The 22,087-nt window shown below is 42.8% G+C and overlaps 1 protein-coding gene across 1 annotated transcript in view; it reads right to left on the reverse strand.

Annotated features, from left to right (window-relative positions):
- The window catches only part of LOC138756974 (dedicator of cytokinesis protein 2-like), a 1,510,503-nt gene that overhangs the window by 1,244,564 nt on the left and 243,852 nt on the right, over positions 1-22,087 (reverse strand). The window contains 3 exon segments of the mRNA XM_069923500.1: positions 5,669-5,823; positions 6,219-6,354; positions 15,199-15,347. Coding sequence (XP_069779601.1) covers positions 5,669-5,823; positions 6,219-6,354; positions 15,199-15,347 — 440 coding nt within the window.

Raw genomic sequence — 22,087 nt, forward strand, 5'->3', positions numbered from 1 at the left:
AACGTGGGTTAAACTTCAAGAGGATCAGGAAGGAGTAGTTTTTAACTGGAGCAGTACAGCAGCATATAGTTCAATAACCGTTACCAGAACCATGGAACAATGCTGCAGAGAAACAGGCCCTTCAGCCCATCTAACCTGTGCCAAACTGTTACTATGACGGAGAGCTCAAGCCCGAAACATTGGTTATGTATTTTTATCTTTGCTAAATAAAGAAAACACTGTTGGGCCTGGTGAGTTTCTCCAGCATTGTGTTTTTTACTTTGTTATTGTACCGAGTCACACTGACCCCGCGCCAGGACCAGATCCCTCCAAATGCACCATCAATAACTCCAAAAGACTGGAAGCTATGCAAGACTGACTGGTTTTTATTCACAATCGAACAGAGGCACGTCCATGCTGGTCGACTGGTCTGAACTGGGGAGGGGGCTGAGGAACAGTCACCTTTATTTAGGAGGCTGTGGGAGAAGCTACACGTCCAGTTGGCCCAGACAGTTAAATATACAAACAGTGGTTTACCTCACCTTCCATCCATGTACTTGCCCAAATATTTGTTAAATGATATAACCAAGACCATTCATAGCATCTTATTCCCGACTAATGGATTACTGTAGATATATTCCTTTGTTTTAAATTTAGACATACAGCACAGTAACCGGCTCTTTTGGCCCACGAGCCCGTGCCGCCCAATTACACCCAAATGACCTATAACCCACGGTACGTTTCGAATGGTGGGAGGAAACTGGAGCCCCCTGGGGAAAATCCATACAGCACAGTAACCGGCTCTTTTGGCCCACGAGCCCATGCCGCCCAATTACACCTAAATGACCTACAACCCATGGTACATTTTGAATGGTGGGAGGAAACTGGAGCCCCCTGGGGAAAATCTATGCAGTCACGGGGAAAACGTGCAAACTCCATGCAGACAGCATGGGATTCAAACCCCGATCCTGATCGCTTGCAAAAGTATTGCGCTAACCACTATGTCAACCAATACTTTTTTTTGTCAGCCAATCTAGTCCAGCCATTCTCAACGAGGGCCTTGTGTCACCCACCCCCCTTCCCCCCTCCACCCCCTTCCCCCCTCCTACCCTGGGGCCAAAGCATGTTTAAGTAAAAGCCTTGGTTTTTTTTTTATCGCGTAATATAAATTTTTTTTTACATAATCGGTAGGAAAGAAGTACAGAAGAAACCAAAACTTTACAACTTCACAGGGAAGGGGGCCCACAAACTTTGAGGAGAGTCTTGGGGGGGACATAGGTTGAAAAAGAAGGTGGAGTATGGCTGAGTCCATCCCATTCATCCCATTCCTTGTTACCTCTCCTCTCTCACATACCTGCCAACTTCCCCCTGATTCTTCCACCACTGACACAAGGGATAGATTACTGCAGCCAACTACCCTTCCTTTTGACTGCTAGGCCTGGGCTCCTTCCCCTCCCATTCTTCCCCCTTAACCTCTGGTCTTTGATTAAGTTGCCTGCCTTCTTTTTGCTTACACCTGAAAAAAAAATGCTCAGGCTCGAAACGTTGGTGATAATATCTTCACCTCCTGTGGACGCTGCGAGACCGGCTGAGTTCCTCCAGCATTTCTGCGTACTTTCGCTGCAATCTCAGCATCTGTGGGCTTTCGTGTTTCACATCCTTCCACCCCGCACACCTTTGGAAAATGGGAGCACCCGGAGAAAGTCCAGGCAGCCACCAGGGGAGAACATGCAAACTCCACGCAGACAGAAGGCAGCAGCAGAGTCCAGCCTCGAACCTGGGGCCCTGTCACTCTGCCACTGTTCGAGTACAAGTACAGAATATCCATTTTAATTGCTGGATACATATTCCATTGCTCCTTCTTGAAGAATCAGCACTTTTTAAGGTAATAATGCAGGGGGAAAAAAAAATCTTCCCATTTAAAAAATAACATTCCAGTAAATGGAAGTCAGCTTGGATTTATGAGAGAGAAATTGTTTTACTTGCCTGATCAAGTCCATTGATTAATTATTCATGAAGGCAATGTATTTTAAAATGAGCATTCGGGGCTACAAAATGAAGTGCCTGTTGTAACAGCTGATCATAAACAACAAATTTACAACCTGCCAGATTAACGGGAGACTAATCAGATGGACATAAAATTGACAGAGAGCAGGGAAGAATGGCAAATCTTGGTGTTCGGTCTGGAAGGATACACAGAGTGGAAAATAGGAAAATCATCACCGTCTCTACCGTTCTGATTCTCTCTGAGTAGAAACGCACAATAAAAAAATGCTGGAGGAACTCAGCCACTCTCACAGCATCCGTGGGAGGTAAAGATCAATTACCGATATTTCGGACCTGAGCTCTTCTTCAAGGTAGAAGCAAAAAAAAACACATGAAGACATCTGAATAAAGGCTGGAGAATAGCAGGGGGAGGATAGTTCTCCCTTCGACTCAGCGCTTTTCATCCAGATTTTGATTAAATTCAAGTTCCAATTTCTCGTCAGAGTACGTACATGGCATCGCATACAACCCTGAGATTCGTTTTCCTGTGGGCCAGGCAGAAGTTCTACTGATTTGTAACTGCAGAATGTTAGCAAGAAGAAATATATGTATACAAAAGAGAGAAGAAAGATTGTGGATCATGGGCCTTCTGTGTCAGGAGAAAAGGATTAAAAAAACATCAAGTGAAACACGAAAGTCTGGAGACATTGTAGTGAAAACACACAAAAATCCTGGCATCCGCAAGAGACCACCCGCAAATTGAAAGAACAACACCACATCTTCCAACTGGGTACCCTCCAACTGGATGGCATTAAGATTGACTTCTCTGGCTTTCATTAACCCCTCCACCCATCACTTTCCCCCAGCTCTCCTTTCCTTGTCTCCTTTCATGATAAATTATTTTTAAAATTTAGACATACAACATGATAATACTCCATTTTGGCCCACAAGCTTGTACTACCCAGGTGACCTACAATTCCCAGCACATTTTGAATGGTGGGAGGAAACTGGAGCTCGAGGGAAAACCTGCTCATACACGGTGAGAACGTGCAAACTCCTTATAGACAGCGCGGGATTTGAACCCTGTCCTTAATCGCTGGCGCTGTTGTTGCGGTCACGTACTTACCATCTTTGGGAGTGGTCCCGGCTGCCACAGATGATGTAAGCGACGAGACGCACAAGGGTAATAGCGCACATGCGCAGGCGTGTTAAACATCAGTGTATGGGTGATGAATCTCAGATGCAGGGGGAGGAGAGTGAGAGCGTCAGGATCTCCTGTGTGGCAGTGAATCAATGAGAAGGTCCGAGGAGCTTAGCCGGGTGGTGTTTGGGGAGTTGAAGAATGCAATGTTATGTCTCGTTAATAATAAGAAAGAAAGTCAACTTCATGATGTGCTGAGAGAAATGAATGAGTGTATTCTTTATTTGTTTGTAAGCTGTGGTGAATCAGTGCCGTTACTCATGGTGCTATGATAAACTTGCCACATTCAAAGAAAGGCACCATGTGCAAGAAATATAGTCATGTTCCCTGATTCCCAAGGGAGTCAAAGAACATGTCTACACTTCTTCACATCCTGTCCCCTGCAAGGATTTTATTCCTTTCTCACAATTAGAGTTTTTTGAAGAAATCTCAAGAAGGATAGACAAAGGACAGGCTGTGGATGTTATCTATTTAGATTTTGAAAAGGCTTTTGATAAGGTGCCGCATATTAGGCTGCTAAATGAGGGCCCATGGGATTACAGCGAATTTATTAAACTGGATAGAAAAGTGGCTGATAGGCAGGAAGCATTAATTAAGGGTTCCCGTTCTGGATGGCTACCTGTAACTAGTGGTGTTCTGCAGGGGTCAGTATTGAAGCCGATGCTGTTTACAATTTATGTTCATGAATTAGATTGTGGTATGAATGGTTTTGTGGCCAAATTTACAGATGACACCAAATAGGTGGCGGAGCGGGAAGTGTAGTAGAAACAGTAAAGTTGCAGAAGGATATGGACAGATTAGGAGACTGGACAAAATTATGGCAGATGAGATTTAACATAGAGAAGTGTACAGTTCTACGTTTTGGCAGTGGAAATAAACAGGCAGAATACCATTTGGATGGGGTGAAAATTCAAACCACGGATGTGCAAAGGGACTTGGGTGTCCTTGTGGAGGGAAACCTAAAAGTTAATGACCAGGCGAAATTGGTAGTGAAGAAAGTGAATGCTATGTTGGCCTTCATTTCAAGAGGAATAAAGAGGTGTTGATGAGGCTCTATGGGGCACTGGTGAGACCTCATTTGGAGAACTATGTGCAGTTTGGGCCCCCTATCTTAGAAAGGATGTGATGTTGTTGGAGAGGGTGCAGAGGAGATTTACTGAGATGAATCCCGGAATGCAAGGGCTAATGTATGAGGAGCATTTGGCAGCTCTTGGGTTGTATTCATTGGAGTACAGGAGAATGAGAGGAGATCTCATAGAGGCTTCTCATATTTTGAAATATTTTAGATAGGGTGGATGTGTTAAGATGTTTCCCTTGGTGGGTGAATCGAGGACAAGGGGTCATAGTCTGAAAATTAGAAGTTATCCATATAAAACAGAGATTAGGAAGAACTTCCTTAGCCAGAGGGCCGTGGATCTGTGGAACTCGCTGCTGCATAGAGCAGTGGAAGCCAGATCACCGGGAGCATTTAAACAACAAATAGACAAGTATCTCATTAGTGAGGGCATCAAGGGATATGGGGAAAAGGCCGGAAATTGGAACATGTAGAATATAGATTTACAGAACAGACCTAGTGGCCTGTTTCTGTTCCTTTGCCTTGTGATCTTCTGATCTTGTGAGTGTGTACATTCTCCCTGTGTCTGAGTAGGATTCGCTGGGGGCTCCAGATTCCTCCCACTGTTCAAAATGTACTGGGGCTGGGTGTAAATTTGGAAGCATGAATTAGTGGACTGAAGTGGCGTCTTACTGTGCTGTAGTCTAAAGTTTAAAAAAAAAATTAGAAGTGCAAATATTGATGTAAATTAAATGTTAAAATCAATAAAATTAGTGGAAAAATAAGTGAGGCAGTGTCTGTGGTTCGTTCTCCATTCAAAACTCTAATTGCTGAGGGGAAGAAGCTGTCCTTGTGCCGCTGGGTGCTTGTCTTCAGGCTCCTGTAACTCCTTCCTGGTGGTAGCAGAGTGAAGAGGGCCTGGCCTTGGTGGTGAGGGTCCGAGAGGATGGAGCCTGCTTTCTTAAGACAGCTATACTATGCAATTGTGCTCTTTACAATGTCTGCTTAGACAGAAGTTCCATTCTGTTTAACTGCTGTACTATGCACAAATTGACAAACTGGACTGTTCTCAAAACAAAGTTTTTCACCCTACCTCGATACCTGTGACAACAAACCTGGAATTAAACGCTCATCTGGAGCATACTATTATCAACAGAAATAGACGACCAAAGCTCAGCGATTGCACCAGGTGCCGTAGGTTTCTGTGAGGGGGGCTGGACAAAGTGGCGACTCGCTGCCTGCCTTATAGTAGACAAAAGTTAAAGAATTTCATGTATGTTACATTCTAATAATAATGGAACCTTTACCTTGTGATGCCTTTAAATTATATGTAGCTAAGTCAATCCCACTTCCTTCAGACAAGTGGGCATGGTGTGCACCAAGGCCCGATACAGTGTGATGAAGCAACAAAAAAAACCAAGAACTTACCAGATAGCCACAAAACTCACCAGATAATCTTCTGTTCATTTGGATCGTAAAGTGACATGAAAAGTTCAGCTTCTTCCCCGATTTTACAGACAAAGTTGCGTACCCAGATGAAGAGGGAGTGGGTGGGTGTTGAGGACAGGCGTGCAAATCTGCCGTACTCGCTCTGATTCTGAAACTGTCGGAAGGCAGAAAGGAAAAGGCCACAGGATTAGCAAGTTATCCAGTGCGGAAGAAAAATCGAAATAGCAGTTCGTATATTAATATCAGAGAGCAAATGAAGAGCCACTGAGAAAATGAGGGCCGAGGGGCATTCCACAGCAAGAACGATCCTGGGGATATATAGATAGGGTGCTGCGATGTAATGTTGCAACTATGCAAGGCTCTAGATAGATCTTGTGTTCAGTTATTCTTATTTATTTTAATTTTAATATTTGGTTTCCTCGATTGGCGATTGCTTGAATTCCGGATACCAGGGGTTTTGCTGTAAATGGTGGCGAGCCCAATCAAACGTGGACCACATGATGGCTGCCTGCATGCCCCTTTCCGCGATGGTCACTGCTGGCCTCTTACCGCCTCTTCCCGGATTCCTTCGTTGATGTGCTGCGTTGCCCGCTTGTGAGCTTGGAAGAGACTGATGACGCTGGTGTGGTCGGGATCAAGGATGTTGCCATTCTCATCTCGGACAACGAGATCTAGTTCCAGCATTCTGCAACAGAAGTGGGGGAGGCCATTTTGTGGTGAACCGAGAAATTAGTTGATCAAACAAAAATACAAAATACTGTGACTACCTCCCAGGTCGAGCAGCATCTGTGGAGAACTGTGAGAACGACAGCACTTTTGTTTCCAATAGAATCAGAGTAGGAATTTATTGTCATGTAAAAGTCATAAAATTCATTGTTTTGCGCGGCAGCCTCACAGGGCAAATATTCATATAATCCACCTTACAAAAATAGATAAAAGTAGTGTATGAAAAGTCAAAGTGAGGCAGTGTCTGGGGTTCATTGCTCATTCAGGAATCTGATGGCAGTGGGGAAGAAGCCATCCTTGAGCTCGTCTTCAGGCTCCTGCACCTTTTTCCCGATGGTAGTAGTGTGAATAGGGCCTAGCCTGTGTCGTGTTTACCCTAAAGACTAGTCTCTCACGGTATGAACTACGATTGCTCTTTTTTTCTGTTTAAGATGGCATCTAACCGAACACACACATGGGGTCATAGGTTATGGGGCAAAAGTTTAGAAGTAACATGAGAGGGAGCTTCTTCACTGAGAATGGTGGCTGAGTGGAATGACCTTCCGGAAGAGGTGGTTGCAGCAGGGTCTATTCTGGACCCTGGAGATTGGATGAGTAAATGGATGTGAGGGGGTTCGAGGGTTATGTGCAGGGAGCAGGTAGGTGGGACTAGTAGAGTTCATGTAAATTGGTGCGGACTAGAAGGTCCGATATGGCCTGTTTCTGTACTGTAATTGTTATATGGTTATATGGAATGTAACTTATTACATGATGTCACGCGGACATGCACATACCCTTAACATACCCACCACTTCAAGTAATTATTTTAACTGGAAGTACCAAACAATCTAACTTGAAAATGTATTAAACTGGGAAAAAACACAAAGTCTTTACATCACGGCACATAGTCTTTGAGAAGTGCTGGAGGGTATTTTTCTCTCTTGGATCTTCTCAGTGATGAAGAACACAGAACAGCAGTACGAACTTCCGACTTTTCTGGAACATCGCTGGCTGACACTACTGGCTGTGTGTCCGGTGCCTGGCTGGGATCTTGCCCCCGTGCAGCCACTAAGGATAGTTTCTCAGTAACCGGTAATGGGGCAGCAGAGTCAGGTTGTGCCAAAGGTGGATTGTCCAAAATTGGCAGTGAAATCGGGCCCTCTATTGCTCTTAACTGGTCAATATGACATTTCCATATCTTGTCTCCCACTAGTGTTGAATTTGAACATGGACTTAGTTTCTTGAGAACCACACCTCTTACCCCAGGTTTCTTTCTGCTCCCTGTAATCTCATATCAATACGTTCTCTGATCTCCAGAGATCTTGTTGGCTTACTCAAAGATGTCCACTGTTGAATACGAAGTCCGATGTTTGGGTGCACTTCAGCAAGTGGGGTTCTCAAGTTGCGTCCAAACATCAGTTCTGCCGGCGTGCGTTTTGTAGTGGAGTGCGGTGTTAACTACATGATAACAGAAATTCTGCAATCTTATACTTCTGTTATGCTTTTAATGAGCTCTTTGCTTTTCATCGTCCGTTTTGAATAACTGAACAAAGTGCTTGGCTTCCTCGTTTGTACTCAGATGGTAGGGTACAGATACTATCGGTCGCAAATTGTTGTTTCACAGGAACTGATACATATTGAGGTCCTTTGTCTGAAACCAGTTATGTGGGTAAAGAAATCTCTTGGTGCCTGCCACATTGACCACCGCCAGTGGCCTGATATCGCCTCAAACCGTGCATCTTGGCGCCTCACAGTTTGGCGGGCAGCAACCTCCTTTGAAGAAGACCGCAGAGCCCACCTCACTGACAAAAGGCAAAGGAGGAAAAACCCAACACCCAACCCCAACCAACCACTTTTCCCTTGCAACCACTGCAATCGTGTCTGCCTGTCCCGCATCGGACTTGTCAGCCACAAACGAGCCTGCAGCTGACATGGACTTTTACCCCCTCCATAAATCTTCGTCCGCGAAGCCAAGCCAAAGAAAAGAAAGAAGAAGGGTAAGTCCATAACCTGCAAACGCATATCGTAGCCTCTCAATTGCCTTTTCCGTTGTTGTTCATATTTGCTGCACAATCAGCCATTTGGAGTGTGCGTCGACAACAATGAGAGAATTCCCCCCCCCCCCCCATAAATGGACCAGCGAAATCAACATGAATTCGGTGCGAGGGTCGGAATGGGTTAGCTTCTGCTTGTGGTGCATCTCTTGGTGGTGTCTCCGAACCATCTGTTCAATATCTACATCAATCCATGGCCACCAAATTTGCATGCCTGCCAGAGTCTTCATCTGGACCATTAGTGGATGATTGGCGTGGAGCTCTTTTAGAATGGCCTCTTGTCCTTTCTTGGGGATGATTGTTCTTGACCCCTATAACAGGCAACCCTCTTCATATTGCTGAGCACAAAAAGCTTTCAAGTCGGTGATAATACTGTCAGCTTCGGGCCATCCAGTCAAGTGGCCTCTTTTCTGACCTCTTTGCTGATAGCCTGAGCTATAATGGGAAAGTGATAAAGTTGTTCCTGGTTGATAGCTGTGGCTTCTGCAGTCCAATTGATGTTCCCTTCTGTCTGCTCTGCTCTGCTGCAGGAAGAGGTAAGTGTGATAATACATCAGCATGACCATTCTTTTCTGCATGGAGATGCTTTAGATCATGATCATACGCATCGGGCTCCATCACCCATCGTTGAATCCTTGCAGCCGTTTGCCAAGGGATGCCTTTCTTGGGGTGTAAGGTCAAGCTCAGTGGTTTATTGTCCATCACTAAGGTGAACTTCTTACCATGTAGGTATTGGTGAAATCGTTTGAGACCACAGATTATGGCCAGTCTCTCCTTGTCCAATTGCTCATAGTTTTGTTCTCAGGCAGTTAAGGAGTGTTGTTAAGGTTGTTCTCCCTTTTCTGGGACTTGTGACAATCCCACACCTAAACCAACAGGAGAAGCATCAACAGCAAGGGTCACTTCCTTGTCTAGGTTGTAGTGAATGTGAACATTTTCCATTAAGGTTAAGCGATCGAAAGCTTTGTCGGTATCAGCATTCCAATACCATTTCTGGGTTTTTTTTCAACAATTGGTTGAGCGACACCAGTACCTTGTGTGCTTTCCCTCCCCATTCGTAATACCGTTGTTTAGTCCTATTAATCACACATTCAAATTGATAAGATTGCAAGGTATTATATTTCAATTTCAGCCTAGATAATTCTATTTCCTGATCTTCTGTAGGATCTTTCTGAAATTCCTTTTCTAACTCATCGATCTGTTTCTCTAATTCAAGACTCTGATTTAATCGATTCTTTTTTATTTTAGAAGTATAACTAGTTATTTGTCCTCTCAAATAGACTTTCATAGCATCCCATAATACAAACTTACTTTGAACAGATTTAGAATTTTCTTTCAAAAAAATTAATTTGTTTTCTTCAAAAAATCAATAAATTCTATATTTTTTACAACATTGCATTAAATCTCCAACGATAAGCTATTTGAATTTTCTCAGAAGTTTCATATGTAAAATATAACAGAGAATGATCTGAAATCACCCTACTTTTATAGAAACATAGAAGATAGGAGCAGGAGTAGGTCATTCGACCCTTCGAGCCTGCTCCGCCATTCAACGAGATCATGGCTGATCTTAAAGTTCAGTACCCCGTCCCCGCCTTCTCTCCGTAACCTTTAATACCACTTGTTGTATTTGCCCTTGTAAATGTGCCGATACTAAAAAGAAGTCAATCCTTGAAAACGATTCATGTCTAGATGAATAAAAGGAAAAATCTTTCTTTGTTGGATTTTTCCCCTGGAGCATTGGAGACTGAGGGGTACCCTTAGAGAGGTCATGATGGGCAGAGATAAAGAATCATGGGCTTTCCCCTAGGATGGGGGGGGGGGGGGGAGGGGGTTGAAAACTTGAGTGAAAGTAGATTTTTCTTCACCAAAGTTAGGTGATATATGAATATCTAATAAATTAAGATCTTTCATCAACACTTGGACCTGGATTGCCATCGTGGATTTTGTAACTTTCTTCGGAGATTTATCTAATAAAGGTTTTAATGAATCAGATCTGTGTTTTAGATGTGATGATATGGCTGGAATTTTTTTTTCATGCTGTTTGGTCATGTATACATATACAATCTTTTTGGAAGAAAATTCAATTGTTTTTAGAATATCTGTATAAGATTAAAATAGTTTTAGATTCAACCGTATTTTTATTGGGTAGTTTGCATCCTCTGAAAGGCTTGGGATTAAATAAGTTTCAGCTTGCTTTTGTATATTTAGCTTTATCCGTAGCGAAAAAATGTATTGCTAGTATGTGGAAAGATGCAAATATGATTGATATTAATAGATGGCATGAGATGAAATATTGTTTAATAATGGAAAAAATATGTATGTTTCGCATGGTAATTATAATTTTTAATTAATAAATGGCTGTTATACTTGTAATATTTACATTTCAATTTATATTGATTAGATTTTAATATGTATATTTAACTTTTTTTTAATATCCTTTCTTTTTCTTGTTTATGGCTCTCCTTAGGAGAGGGGGGGATTTTTTTTCTTTTTCTTTTTTATTTTTTTAATATATATTAAAAAATGTTCACGTTCATGTTTAATTGCTGTATATGTCATATATTTTTTTTTGAATGTATAAATAAAGTTTAAAACAAAAATATTAGTTGAGTGGGTTGCACAGCATTGATATGTTGGGGATGTGCTTTCGATAATGGTTAACCAAACCTCAGAATGATTGCAACTCAGCTTGATTCAATGGGCAGGGTGCACTGCAAACGGCTTCAGTGCCTGCTGCATCCATCCTAACTCCTTCACGATCAATCATAAATCATAAATATGTTACTGAGGGTACCATAAGTACACAGTTGTCTTGGCGCAGTTGGACTTTAGCTTGTTGTCGCCGGGCCAGAACCTTTACCAAGTTTGTTAAATGCATCATCAAGACCTGTAATGGTGACGACATCTAGGTAACATCCAACACTCAGTCCTTGCAAGAATTTGTCCATAACAGCTTGAAACATCACTGGGGCTAATGATAATCCATACAGTATCATGGTATAAATGAACTCCAGGTGAGTGTGTATAGCAACATACTTCCTCGATTCGGGATGCAATTTGACTTGCTGATATGCTTGTAATAAGTCTAGTTTTGTGAATGTTTTTCCACCATTCAGAGGTTGAAATAATTCCTCAGCTCTCAAAACAGAATGACCAGGGACTTACGCTTGGTTAACTGTGACTTTATAGTAACCACAAATTTGAATTTCACCACCGGGTTTTCCGACTGGTACAATAGGAGTTGCCCAGTCACTGTACTGAAGTTTCTTGATTACTCCTTCACTTTCTAATCTGTTGAGTTCAGTCTCAATTTTTTTTTAATAGCAAAAGGTACCAAATTTGGCTTAAAGACTTAGATTTTTTGCCTTCCGATTTCAATTGCAATTTGACCTGGACCCCCTGAATTTTTCCCAGGTTTTTCCCAAACACTGTCTGGTACTTCTGAAGCCTCTACTTCAGCTTTGATTTCTTTTCATCCTCAACAGTTTGCACATTCTTCACTGCACCCATTGCCTTCCAGTCAAGCTGGATGTGCGGCAACCGATCCCTTCCAAACAAAACGCCTCCTTTTGTATTGACTCTGTCGAGAGGCAGTCCCTTCTTTGTCTGTCCCTTACACTCGATGTCCACTTCGCATTTCCCTAGCACTTTGAACTTTCTCCCCTGTAACCGTCTTTAACACTATGTCAGACTGTTTCATTTTAAGTTTGACCAGTGCTTGGTCTTTCAGATCTTTTGGCTTTAATGGCACAGCCGCCCCCTGAGTCGAGTGCTATCTGGACAGGTTCGTTGTTTTGTATAAAAATATTTTTGTGTTTTGTTTTTAAAAATATACATAGTAACATTTTATATGTACAATATAAGATTTTAAGTATATAGTTGGGGAAACTACGTCTTTTTATATATTATAGTTACTTTCAAACCTTATTTTGAACCTTTTTATTACTGTATCTGGGCCCCTATGTGGTGGACAAGTTCATTGTTAACTTAAACGTGAACAAGAATTTCTGCCCTGTAATCAAATACACGACAGATGTACATTAATACTAATTCCCCCATCGTCCTCTGAGTCTCTTTTGTACTCTGGCTCACTGCCAGAACTTCCATCCTTTCCCATGATGTTTTTAACGTTGGAAGATTGTTTTTTATACTTAAATTTCTGGTTTTTCTTCCTTCTGTGCCCCTCTCTTTGTTTCTTTTCTTTCTGTCTTGGACACTTTGCCTTGATGTCTCACGTTATCACACAAATAACACACCCTTTTTGTAATAACAGTTATTAGAGCAGTGGTTATTTCTCCCACAGCTGAAACATTCGCTTCACCATGCGCTCACCATGTATAATATCGACGTGACAATCGGCCATTTCGAAACACAATGCTATCTCATAATCGCACTTAAATGCCCAAATTTATTTGTGAGCAATGACTATTCTTGGGCATGGCAGTCAGCCAAATCAATTACCAACATGCCTCTCAAGGCCTCGTCCAAAATATTTTAAAAACTACGTCTCCGACAACCTCTGCAATTTGGCCAAATATTGGCTCACTGTTTCGCCAGCCTTCTGCATTCTGGTATAGAACGTCTATCTTTCCACAACCACTGTTGGCTTTGGGGGACAGATGTTCTTCGACAAGGTCATGAAACTCTTCCTAAGACTTGGTATGTGGTTTTACCGGTACCGATAGAGCCTTGATCAGAACGTATGTTCTGCTCCCCACCTCGCTCAAAAGCAATGCCAGTTTTTTATTGCAAGTTTCAGAATCTCTCACCTCATGGGCAATGCAGTACCTATCGAACTTATCTACATAATTATACCAGACTTCCATTTCTCTAAATTCCCCAAAACGTCTTTCTGCCATTTTTACTATTTAATATTCAGTACCAAAGTAAATCTGATATCCAAGTGCTGTTTATTCTCTCTCTTTTGTTGTCTTCACTGCAAATTTTTCCACTGCTGGTGAACATGTACTTTAATTCCGTTGCTGCTCGTGTCGTCACGGTGCGCCGTTTTCATTCTCACCTCCGATGTCCTCTTTATTCAAAATCCCATAGATTCTGTCGTTCGGAGTGTAGAATTTTTTTTGTTTTGATCTTCAATATCATTTCTGTCATGTTTACCCTAAAGAATAGTCTCACATGATCACTCTTTATTCTGTTTAAGATGGCGTCTAACGGAACACACATATCGAATGTAACTTTTTACTTGATATCACGCAAGACATGTATGTTCCCATAACAGCCTGGGTGGTAGGGGTCCATGAGGATTGAAGATGCTTTCTTAAGCCACTGCATCTTGTAGATATTCTCCATGGAGTGAAGTCTCGTGCCCGTGATGTCGCAGGCTGAGTTAGCAACTCTCTGGAGTTTTTTTTGTCCTGAGGGATGGCACCTCTGTACCAGACAGTGATGCAACCAGCCAGGATGCTCTCCATGGTACATCCATAGGTGTTTTCGAGAAACTTCAGTGCAGAACTGAATCACCTCAAACATCTTACAAAGTATAGCCGCTGGCGAGCTATACTTGACATGGAGGCTCCAGGATAGATCTTTGGAGATGTTTACATCCAGTAATTTGAAGATAAGACCCTCTCCACTACTGATTCCTCGATGAGGACTGGTTCATTTTCTGACTTCCTCCTGAAGTCCACAATCATCTACTTGGTTTGTCCAACACTGAGTGCAAGGTTGTTAGTGTGACACCACTCAATGAGGTGATCTATCTTCCTTCCTTCCTCCTATCTCCCTCATTGCCGTTTGTCATTTTGCCGACAACTGTGGGAACCATGGGAGATCACTTTGTTGATCCAAAGTTGGCAGGTATTGGAGAAACATTCCACAATGGGTATGGACAGGAAATATCCTCACCTGCTAGGTATTAATATCAGGACACCTGAGAGTCTGCAGAAAGTGGAATCTAGAGGAACAAAGAATCTGCTGAAGGAATTCAGTGGGTGGAGTAGCATCAGTGGGAGAGTGTGTCCATGCTTCAGGATGGAACATTCATCAAGACTGGGTCCATGTTGCAGGATGGAACCTTCATTAAGACTGGGTCCATGTTCATGTCAGAATCTTCATTAAGTCTGGGTCCATGTTTCAGGATGGAACCTTCATCAGGACTGGATACATGTTTCAGGATGGAGCCTTCATCAAGACTATGCTTCAGGTCAGAACCTCCATCGAGACTAGGGTGACACGGTTAGCATAGCAGTTGCCACAACATTGTTATGGCATTAGCAACATGGGTTCATATGTAGTGCTGTCTGAAAGGAGCTTGTATGTTCTTCCTGTGTTTGCACGGGTTTCCTCTGAGGGCTCCGATTTCCTCCCACTGTTTGAAATATACGGGGGTTGTAGGTCAATTGGGTGTAATTGGGTGGCACGGACTTGTGAGCAGGAAGGGCCTGTTACTGTGCTGCATGTCTAAATTGAAAAAAAATAATTTAAATTTTAAATGTAAAGACTGGGTCCATGTTTCAGATCAGAACCCTTCATCAAGACTGCCAATGCTTCAGTTCACAACCCTTCACGAAGGCATCGGTATCATCGTACAATAATTTCCCAGCCAAATTTTTTTACTTCCAGAAGCTTTGAATTGAATTCAAATTTCAGGAGTGGGGCAAAGTTATAGAGAATAAAATTGGCCCTTGGGCCCCATCCGTCCATTTGATTGGAACTCTCTTCTCAAAGTATCTTCCTCCTCTAAATCATCTTAAAGTCAAGCTCAATGCACCGTGCAAGGCACAACACGACAGAGACATCAAACATACTTGTTGCCAACGTCAATTTTTGTGGTGACTTCTTGCTTGAGGTCTTTCAGTTCATCCTGAGGCAGGGTCCCCGAGAGAAGATGAGATCTCTTCTCTATCAAGTTGCACATCATCGAGGTGACCTGACGGAACTTTGGAAACTGAGCCGTCTGAAGTAAGTAAAAAGAAAACAAAGTTATCTTTGAGAATTTGGGTTACAATACAGTGCAATTCTAGGAAGCAATTAAGACTTTAGCAGACCTTAATCACCAGCATTGTAAAGTGGGGATATTGTGCTGAGTGTATTGCATCTTTGATGGATGACCTGGAACAATGTGTACCATTTTATTTGCTGGTTTAATTTTCAAGATCTCGTATTGATAGCAAGCGCAATATTTATTGCTTTTCGCTCATTGCTCTTGGAAATGGGAATCTACCTTTTTCAACGACTTAGAGCCGTAGAATAATATGGCACAGAGCAGGTCCTTTGGCCCTTCTGGTCTGTCCCCATCTAGTATTCTGCCTCATTCCACTGACTTGCATCCAGCCCCAGCCCTCCCTATCCCCTTCACCTGTCTGATCCCACATTCACCACTTCAGTTGGTAGCTTCTTCCACATCCCCAATCACTCTCTGTGTGAAGAAGTTCCCACCAACCTTTTCCCCTTTCACTCTTAACCCGTGTTCTCTAGTTTATACCTCAGTGGAAAAAGCCTCTCGACATTTACTCTGTCAATCCCCCTCAAAATTTTTTATATCTCCATCAAATCTCCCCTCATTCTTTTATGCTCCAGGGAACAAAGTCTGAACCTGGTTAACCTTTCCCTATAACAATTCCTGAAGTCCAGGCAACATCCTAGTAGTTCTTCTGGAGAAGATGTTTCCACTGTGTTATTGATGATGGACTTCCAAAATTTAGATTCACAAGGCCTCATGCTATAATATCAGATCAGAGTGGTGAGTGGCATGGAGGGATCTGGTGGCATGGAGGGGATCTGGTGGTCTGGCGTTGCAATGTGCTATCTGCCTTTCTCTTCCTTGTAGTAGAACGTCCAAGTTTGGAAAGTCTAGAGTTACTTGAACATGTTACTGGCATTCAGTAGCTGGCTCACCCTGCAGCCACATTGTGGCTAGTCATCTTACTGTCCAAAAGAACGTCACCTCACTGATGAAGGTGCCTCAAATTCACAGAATTGCAAGGTTATCAAAAAAATAAAAACAGCCTCTCATTCTTCGTTCCTGAACCAAGAGGTCTTCAAGACTGCTACGTTTTAGGTAAAATAGACTCATGGTGTTGCTTAGAAACAGATAGCAGAAACATTCAGCGCATCTGTGGAGAGGGAAACTGAGTTCAACTTGAGTACAATAAAAAGGTGGGCAGATGCTGGGGTCGAGTGCAATGCACTAACGCATTGGAGAATCTCAGCAGGTCGCGCAGCCTCCGTAGGAAGTAAAATGCAAAAGCAACCCTTTGGGCCTGGGCCGTTCGTCAGGCATAAGCAAAAACGGGTAGACAACTGAACAAAAAGATGGGGAGAGAGGGGGAGGAGGGGAAGAAGGGGCAGGGGAAGGAGGACAGGGTAAGAGGTCATAGATGGATACAGGTGAGTGAGTAGAAGAGAAGTAAAGCTGAGAAGTGATGGAGAAAGTGTCATGAGTGGCTCTGATGTGATAGGGAAGTGGGTGGGGAGGAATAGGGAAAGAGTGACTTGGAAGAGAGGGTTAATGGAAGTTGGAGGTCGATGTTCATGCTGTTTGGTGAAAGAGTGCTAAGATGGAATATCAGTTGTTGTTCCTACGACTCAGTTTGGCAGTGCACAAGCCCATGGATAGACCTGTTGGTGTGGGAATGGAGTGAGCAGTTGACATAGTCGGCCACTGGGGGATCCTTGCTGTGGAGCAAGTAAACTTGATTTTTTTTTGTCAGAATTGGGACGTCTTAATTTGCAGGGAAAGTGGTGATTGTGTGGAAAGTCTTCCACTGTCAGCAATACTAAACATGTCACACAGCGAGAGCTGCGCATTTTATCCTGCTCCTCAGATTTGGCTTGATTGTGGCCACAGCTCAGTGATCTCTTGCAGTTCGTCTCATCAAGTTTATTTTTCCATCTGATTGCACAAGTTTAACCCTATGAAACAGCGTTTACTGGTTCTTGGTTCAAGATGGAGATGGTGCAAGATTGAAATATAAAAATAAATAAATATTGTTTCATGAATACGAGAGTGTTAGAGGGTCAGTGTGAGCTGTTCCTTTGGTCGTTCAGCGTTCTCACTGCCTGTGGGAAGAAGCTGTTCTTCAGCCTGGTGGTGCTGGCTCTCATCCTCCTGTATCTCTTCCCCGATGGGAGCAGCTGAAAGATGCTGTGTGCGGGGTGGAAGGGGTCCTCAATGATTTTGTGCGGCCTCTTCAGACAGTGCTTCCGGTAGATCATGTTGATGGAGGGGAGGGACGATTGGATGTGGCCCTCAAATGTACTTATATTTTATTTTGTCTGCCAGGTTATTCTGTAGTATATTTTCCCGTGAACCTTGTGAATTTAAAAGGGAGCAGGAAATGACCTAGCAACCCAGCAACCGTTGCTTGTTCTAGACTCAGTGCCAATGTCGCTCCAGATCCCAGGAAAAGACGCTGATTTCAATGACTGGTTCCACTATTTTCTGATTATTCTGGTAGTATCACGATGTAAGTTCCCTTAATGTGAGCTTAACTGAACAGCACATGAGATTACAGTCACAGGGCAAGGAAGCTTGAGAGCTAATTGCCACGATTCCTGAGAGAGAGAGAGAGAGAGAAAGAGAGAGAGAAAACGGTGTGAAATATAAAGTGTTCACAATCACTAAAGTCTTGGAGAACAGGTTCAGCTTTATTTCGAGTCTGCAGAGTCGGATGCCCTGGTCTGGAGACACACCGGAGGTTCAGAATCATCACTCCTTTGTACAGTCCCGCGCTCAACATTACCCCACCTTATTCCAGTCAGAATCCCAATACATTACAGCATTCTCCTTCTCCCCTCCATCAATCCAGGTAATCCTCAGTTCCTCCCTCTTCATCCATCGCATGTTATGTCAATTAGTTCATTCCCTCCTTAGGGGCGTCTAAGTTAATATTCATATCTCTATTAAGCAAGCGCAGTAGTGGCTAAAATAGACTACCTTAGGTCACTGTACCAGCCTGAACTAGATCCTTGCATCCTTGGGGCTCGAGATAAGAAGGGCTGACTAGCCAGTACTGTCTACTCTCAAGCTCTAATCTACATACTTTCCATTTCCATCACTAATTACAGAATCACTTCCAACCATTTTTCACATTGGGGTGGGTGAGAAAGAGCGGGAATCTCCAAGCCAAAAGTATTACGATGAGATAATTGTCCAACACATCTGATTCTGAGCTGGAACAAATCAGCATAAATACAGCCCCTTCCGTCCAGCACATCTATGACGTCTGTTACCTACCCACCGACACTCGTGCCATCGACGAGCCCTTGCTTCACAGCCTTCAGTATCTCGGCAATCAAGGGAATGCCAAGAGAGAGACAGTTAAATTGCGTGGGAGAAAAGGAGAGTGAGACAGGTCTCCCAATGATCCCCCACTGACCAACGCGCAACGTTGAAGAGACAAGGGGAGAATGAATGGCCTGTCTATTCTATAACACTCCAGCCACCAAAGAACAGAGGCACTGAGCACAAATAACATAGGAGATCTACTAAATCTCATTAAAATACTTCTTCCTTTCAAAAATGTTATAAATGCAGACCAAATTTCAAAATGTTATCTCTTGAAAAAAAAATCAGCTAATGCTAATAGTCTGAAAAACTTCTTTCCCACAGTGAATGAGAAATAAAAGTTATAATTAAACTCAACCCTAATTAAGCTGACACTTACGTCCTCGTATGTCGTGCTGCCATAATTGGTTATTACAGAACAGGGCAGTTGCAATCTTTGAAACATCTCTTGACTAATTTTCACATTATGTTTTTAATTGGTCTTTTTGCAACAAATCACGTGGGGTTGTGAATATCATTATCTAAACTTTTGTAAATGCTTTTCTTTTTCTTGTAATGATTTATTGCTCGGGCGCAGGGAAGAGGAGGAAATGATGTGAAGTGATTGAAAGCTCAATGGTCTTGAACAGCTCATCATTCACATGTCAGCATTGCCTGGCTTGACTGGTAGTGGCCAATTAACTGTCAAAACTGGCGGTGATGGTGTGGGGGTGGATGCACTTCCACCTCGCGATGATAGATTGTAACCTCCAGCAGACCTAGGCCATTGGACTAACAAGAGAATAGATGGTAGGCAGCAACCCTATAGGACAGGCTATTATGACGGACCACCGAGGGGCTGAGGGACCCACACAGTCTGCAGGCGGCTTACGGTCAGGGGATCTGCATTGATTGCAGGCTCCTAGCCACTGCCATAATGGGAACCAGGGATTCAAGAGGGTGCTGGGGACAAGAAGGGCTCCCGAAGGGCTTCGGACGCTGATCGATTCGGAGGTTTGGACCTGGATCTTGTCCTGCCAATGAATCAAACAGAAGTCTGTGTGGTTGTAGAGTCTACAGGAACGCTGCAAGCAAATCCACAGGCATTCAGTGACTCTGAAGAGACACTTTTTTGTTTCTCTTTCTCTCATACTGGAAGGTGCACTGGGCAATACTAATGGCAAGCAGAAGGCAATTTTGTGTCACATTAAATGTTCTGAACTATTACATGACAGGAAAGTGTTATGATCCCAGAGGACCCTAAAACCCAGCAGGAATAGATATTCACCAAGACAAATGGTTAATTAAACAAAAGTTGCTTTTAATTATCTTTAAACTTGAAAATAGAATCAAACTTTAATTTAACTCTACTGACTTACTTAACCTAACTTAACCCCCATCTAATTTTAACCGCACATGTATGTAATGTGTGAGTAAGTTAAGAAAAGTTCTTTGGTTGACAGTCCAATCTCACTTCTCATTCTTCCAAGTTCAATGGTTTCAGGCAATTCTTACACTGTGCACAGATTTATCATTTATAAAGTTCACCAGGCTTTTGTGCTTGAAAGGTAAATGGTTACTGCTCAGGAAGGTTCTTGTCGGTTTTCAGAGAGAGATTTGTTGTTCCAGGACATCCACAACTGATGTACTTCCATCAGCCACTTAAGTGTCTTGCTGACGAAACTTGCCCCTTCCGGGTGCTCCAGATGATAACCTCTTTCTTTCAGGTCCCTTATTCCAAGTGAAATATTAGACAGCCAGTCCTCTCCTCTTGCATGAATCACAAGGGCTTTGACCAGGCCATCTTCCAAATGGAGCTTTCCACAAGCTTGCCAGCTTGTCCTGTTCCAGTCCCAGCTCCTTCTGCTGGCTATAACCCTGTAGAAATGATCTGTGTGTGTGTGTATGTGTGTGTGTGTCTCTCTCTCTCTCTGAAAGAAAGCCTGTTTGACTCTTTCTGCTTGCAAAACCACATGACCCTATTATAATAGCAAGTTCTCTTCCAGACAATCTACAACTCCAACACACTCTTTCATCTGTTGCCTTTTGTAAACAACAATCCATTAGTGAAGTTTCTTGAGCACTCTCCAAAGCTCTTGCAAAATCTGTGGAGCCAATATGTCTAGCATTAGCAGAGCTCCAGTATTTCAAATAAGATCTGTTTTAAAGTGTTTGTATGTAACCTACTCTAACAAACCTTTCGCAGTTTATCTCCCAAAAACATTTCTATATACTTCGTCACAAAAGGAAAGATGAATCTTGAACCATGCAATATTCTGTGTAAGCTGTGCTACATCTAACATAACAATTAACATAACAATTACAGCACGGAAACAGGCCATTAGGCCCTTCCAGTCCGCACCGAACCAAACACCCCTTTCTAGTCCCATCTCCCTGCACAATGCCCATAACCCTCCATCTTCTTCTCATCCATATACCTGTCCAACCTTTTCTTAAATAATACAATTGACTCCGCCGCCACTATTTCTCCCGGAAGATCATTCCACACGGCTACCACTCTCTGAGTAAAGAAGTTCCCCCTCATGTTACCTCTAAACCTCTGCCCCTTAATTCTTAACTCATGTCCTCTTGTTTTAATCTTTCCTCCTCTTAACGGAAATAGTCTATCCACAACCACTCTGTCTATCCCTTTCATAATCTTAAATATTTCTATCAAATCCCCTCTCAACCTTCTTCGCTCCAAAGAATAAAGCCCTAATCTGTCCAATCTCTCCCTATACTCTAGATGCTTAAACCCAGGTAACATTCTGGTAAACCTTCTCTGCACTCTCTCCACTCTGTTTATATCCTTCCTATAATTAGGCGACCAGAACTGCACACAGAACTCCAAATTAGGCCGCACCAACGTCTTATACAATCTCAACATCACCTCCCAACTCCTATATTCCATGCAATGATTGATAAAGGCCAGCATACGAAAAGCCTTCTTCACCACCCTATTCACGTGAGTTTCTACCTTCAGGGAACGATGTACCGTTACTCCTAAATCTTTCTGCTCTTCTGTATTCCTCAATGCTCTCCCATTTACTACGTATGTCCTGTTCTGATTCTTCTTACCAAAATGAAGCACCTCACACTTATCAGCATTAAATTCCATCTGCCATTTTTCAGCCCACTTTTCTAAGCAGCCCAAATCCCTCTGCAATCCTTGAAAACCTTCTTCATTATCCACTATTCCACCTATCTTAGTATCGTCTGCAAATTTACTAATCCAATTCACCACCCCATCATCTAGATCATTAATGTATATAACGAACAACAATGGGCCCAATACAGATCCTTGAGGCACACCACTGGTCATCGGCCTCCAACCTGACAGACAATTATCCACTACCACTCTCTGGCCTCTCCCTTTCAGCCAATGTTCAATCCATTTGACTATCTTAAAATTTATACCTAAAGACTGC

The sequence above is a fragment of the Narcine bancroftii genome, chromosome 3 (genome assembly GCF_036971445.1).
Source record: "Narcine bancroftii isolate sNarBan1 chromosome 3, sNarBan1.hap1, whole genome shotgun sequence".
NCBI lineage: Eukaryota > Metazoa > Chordata > Chondrichthyes > Torpediniformes > Narcinidae > Narcine > Narcine bancroftii.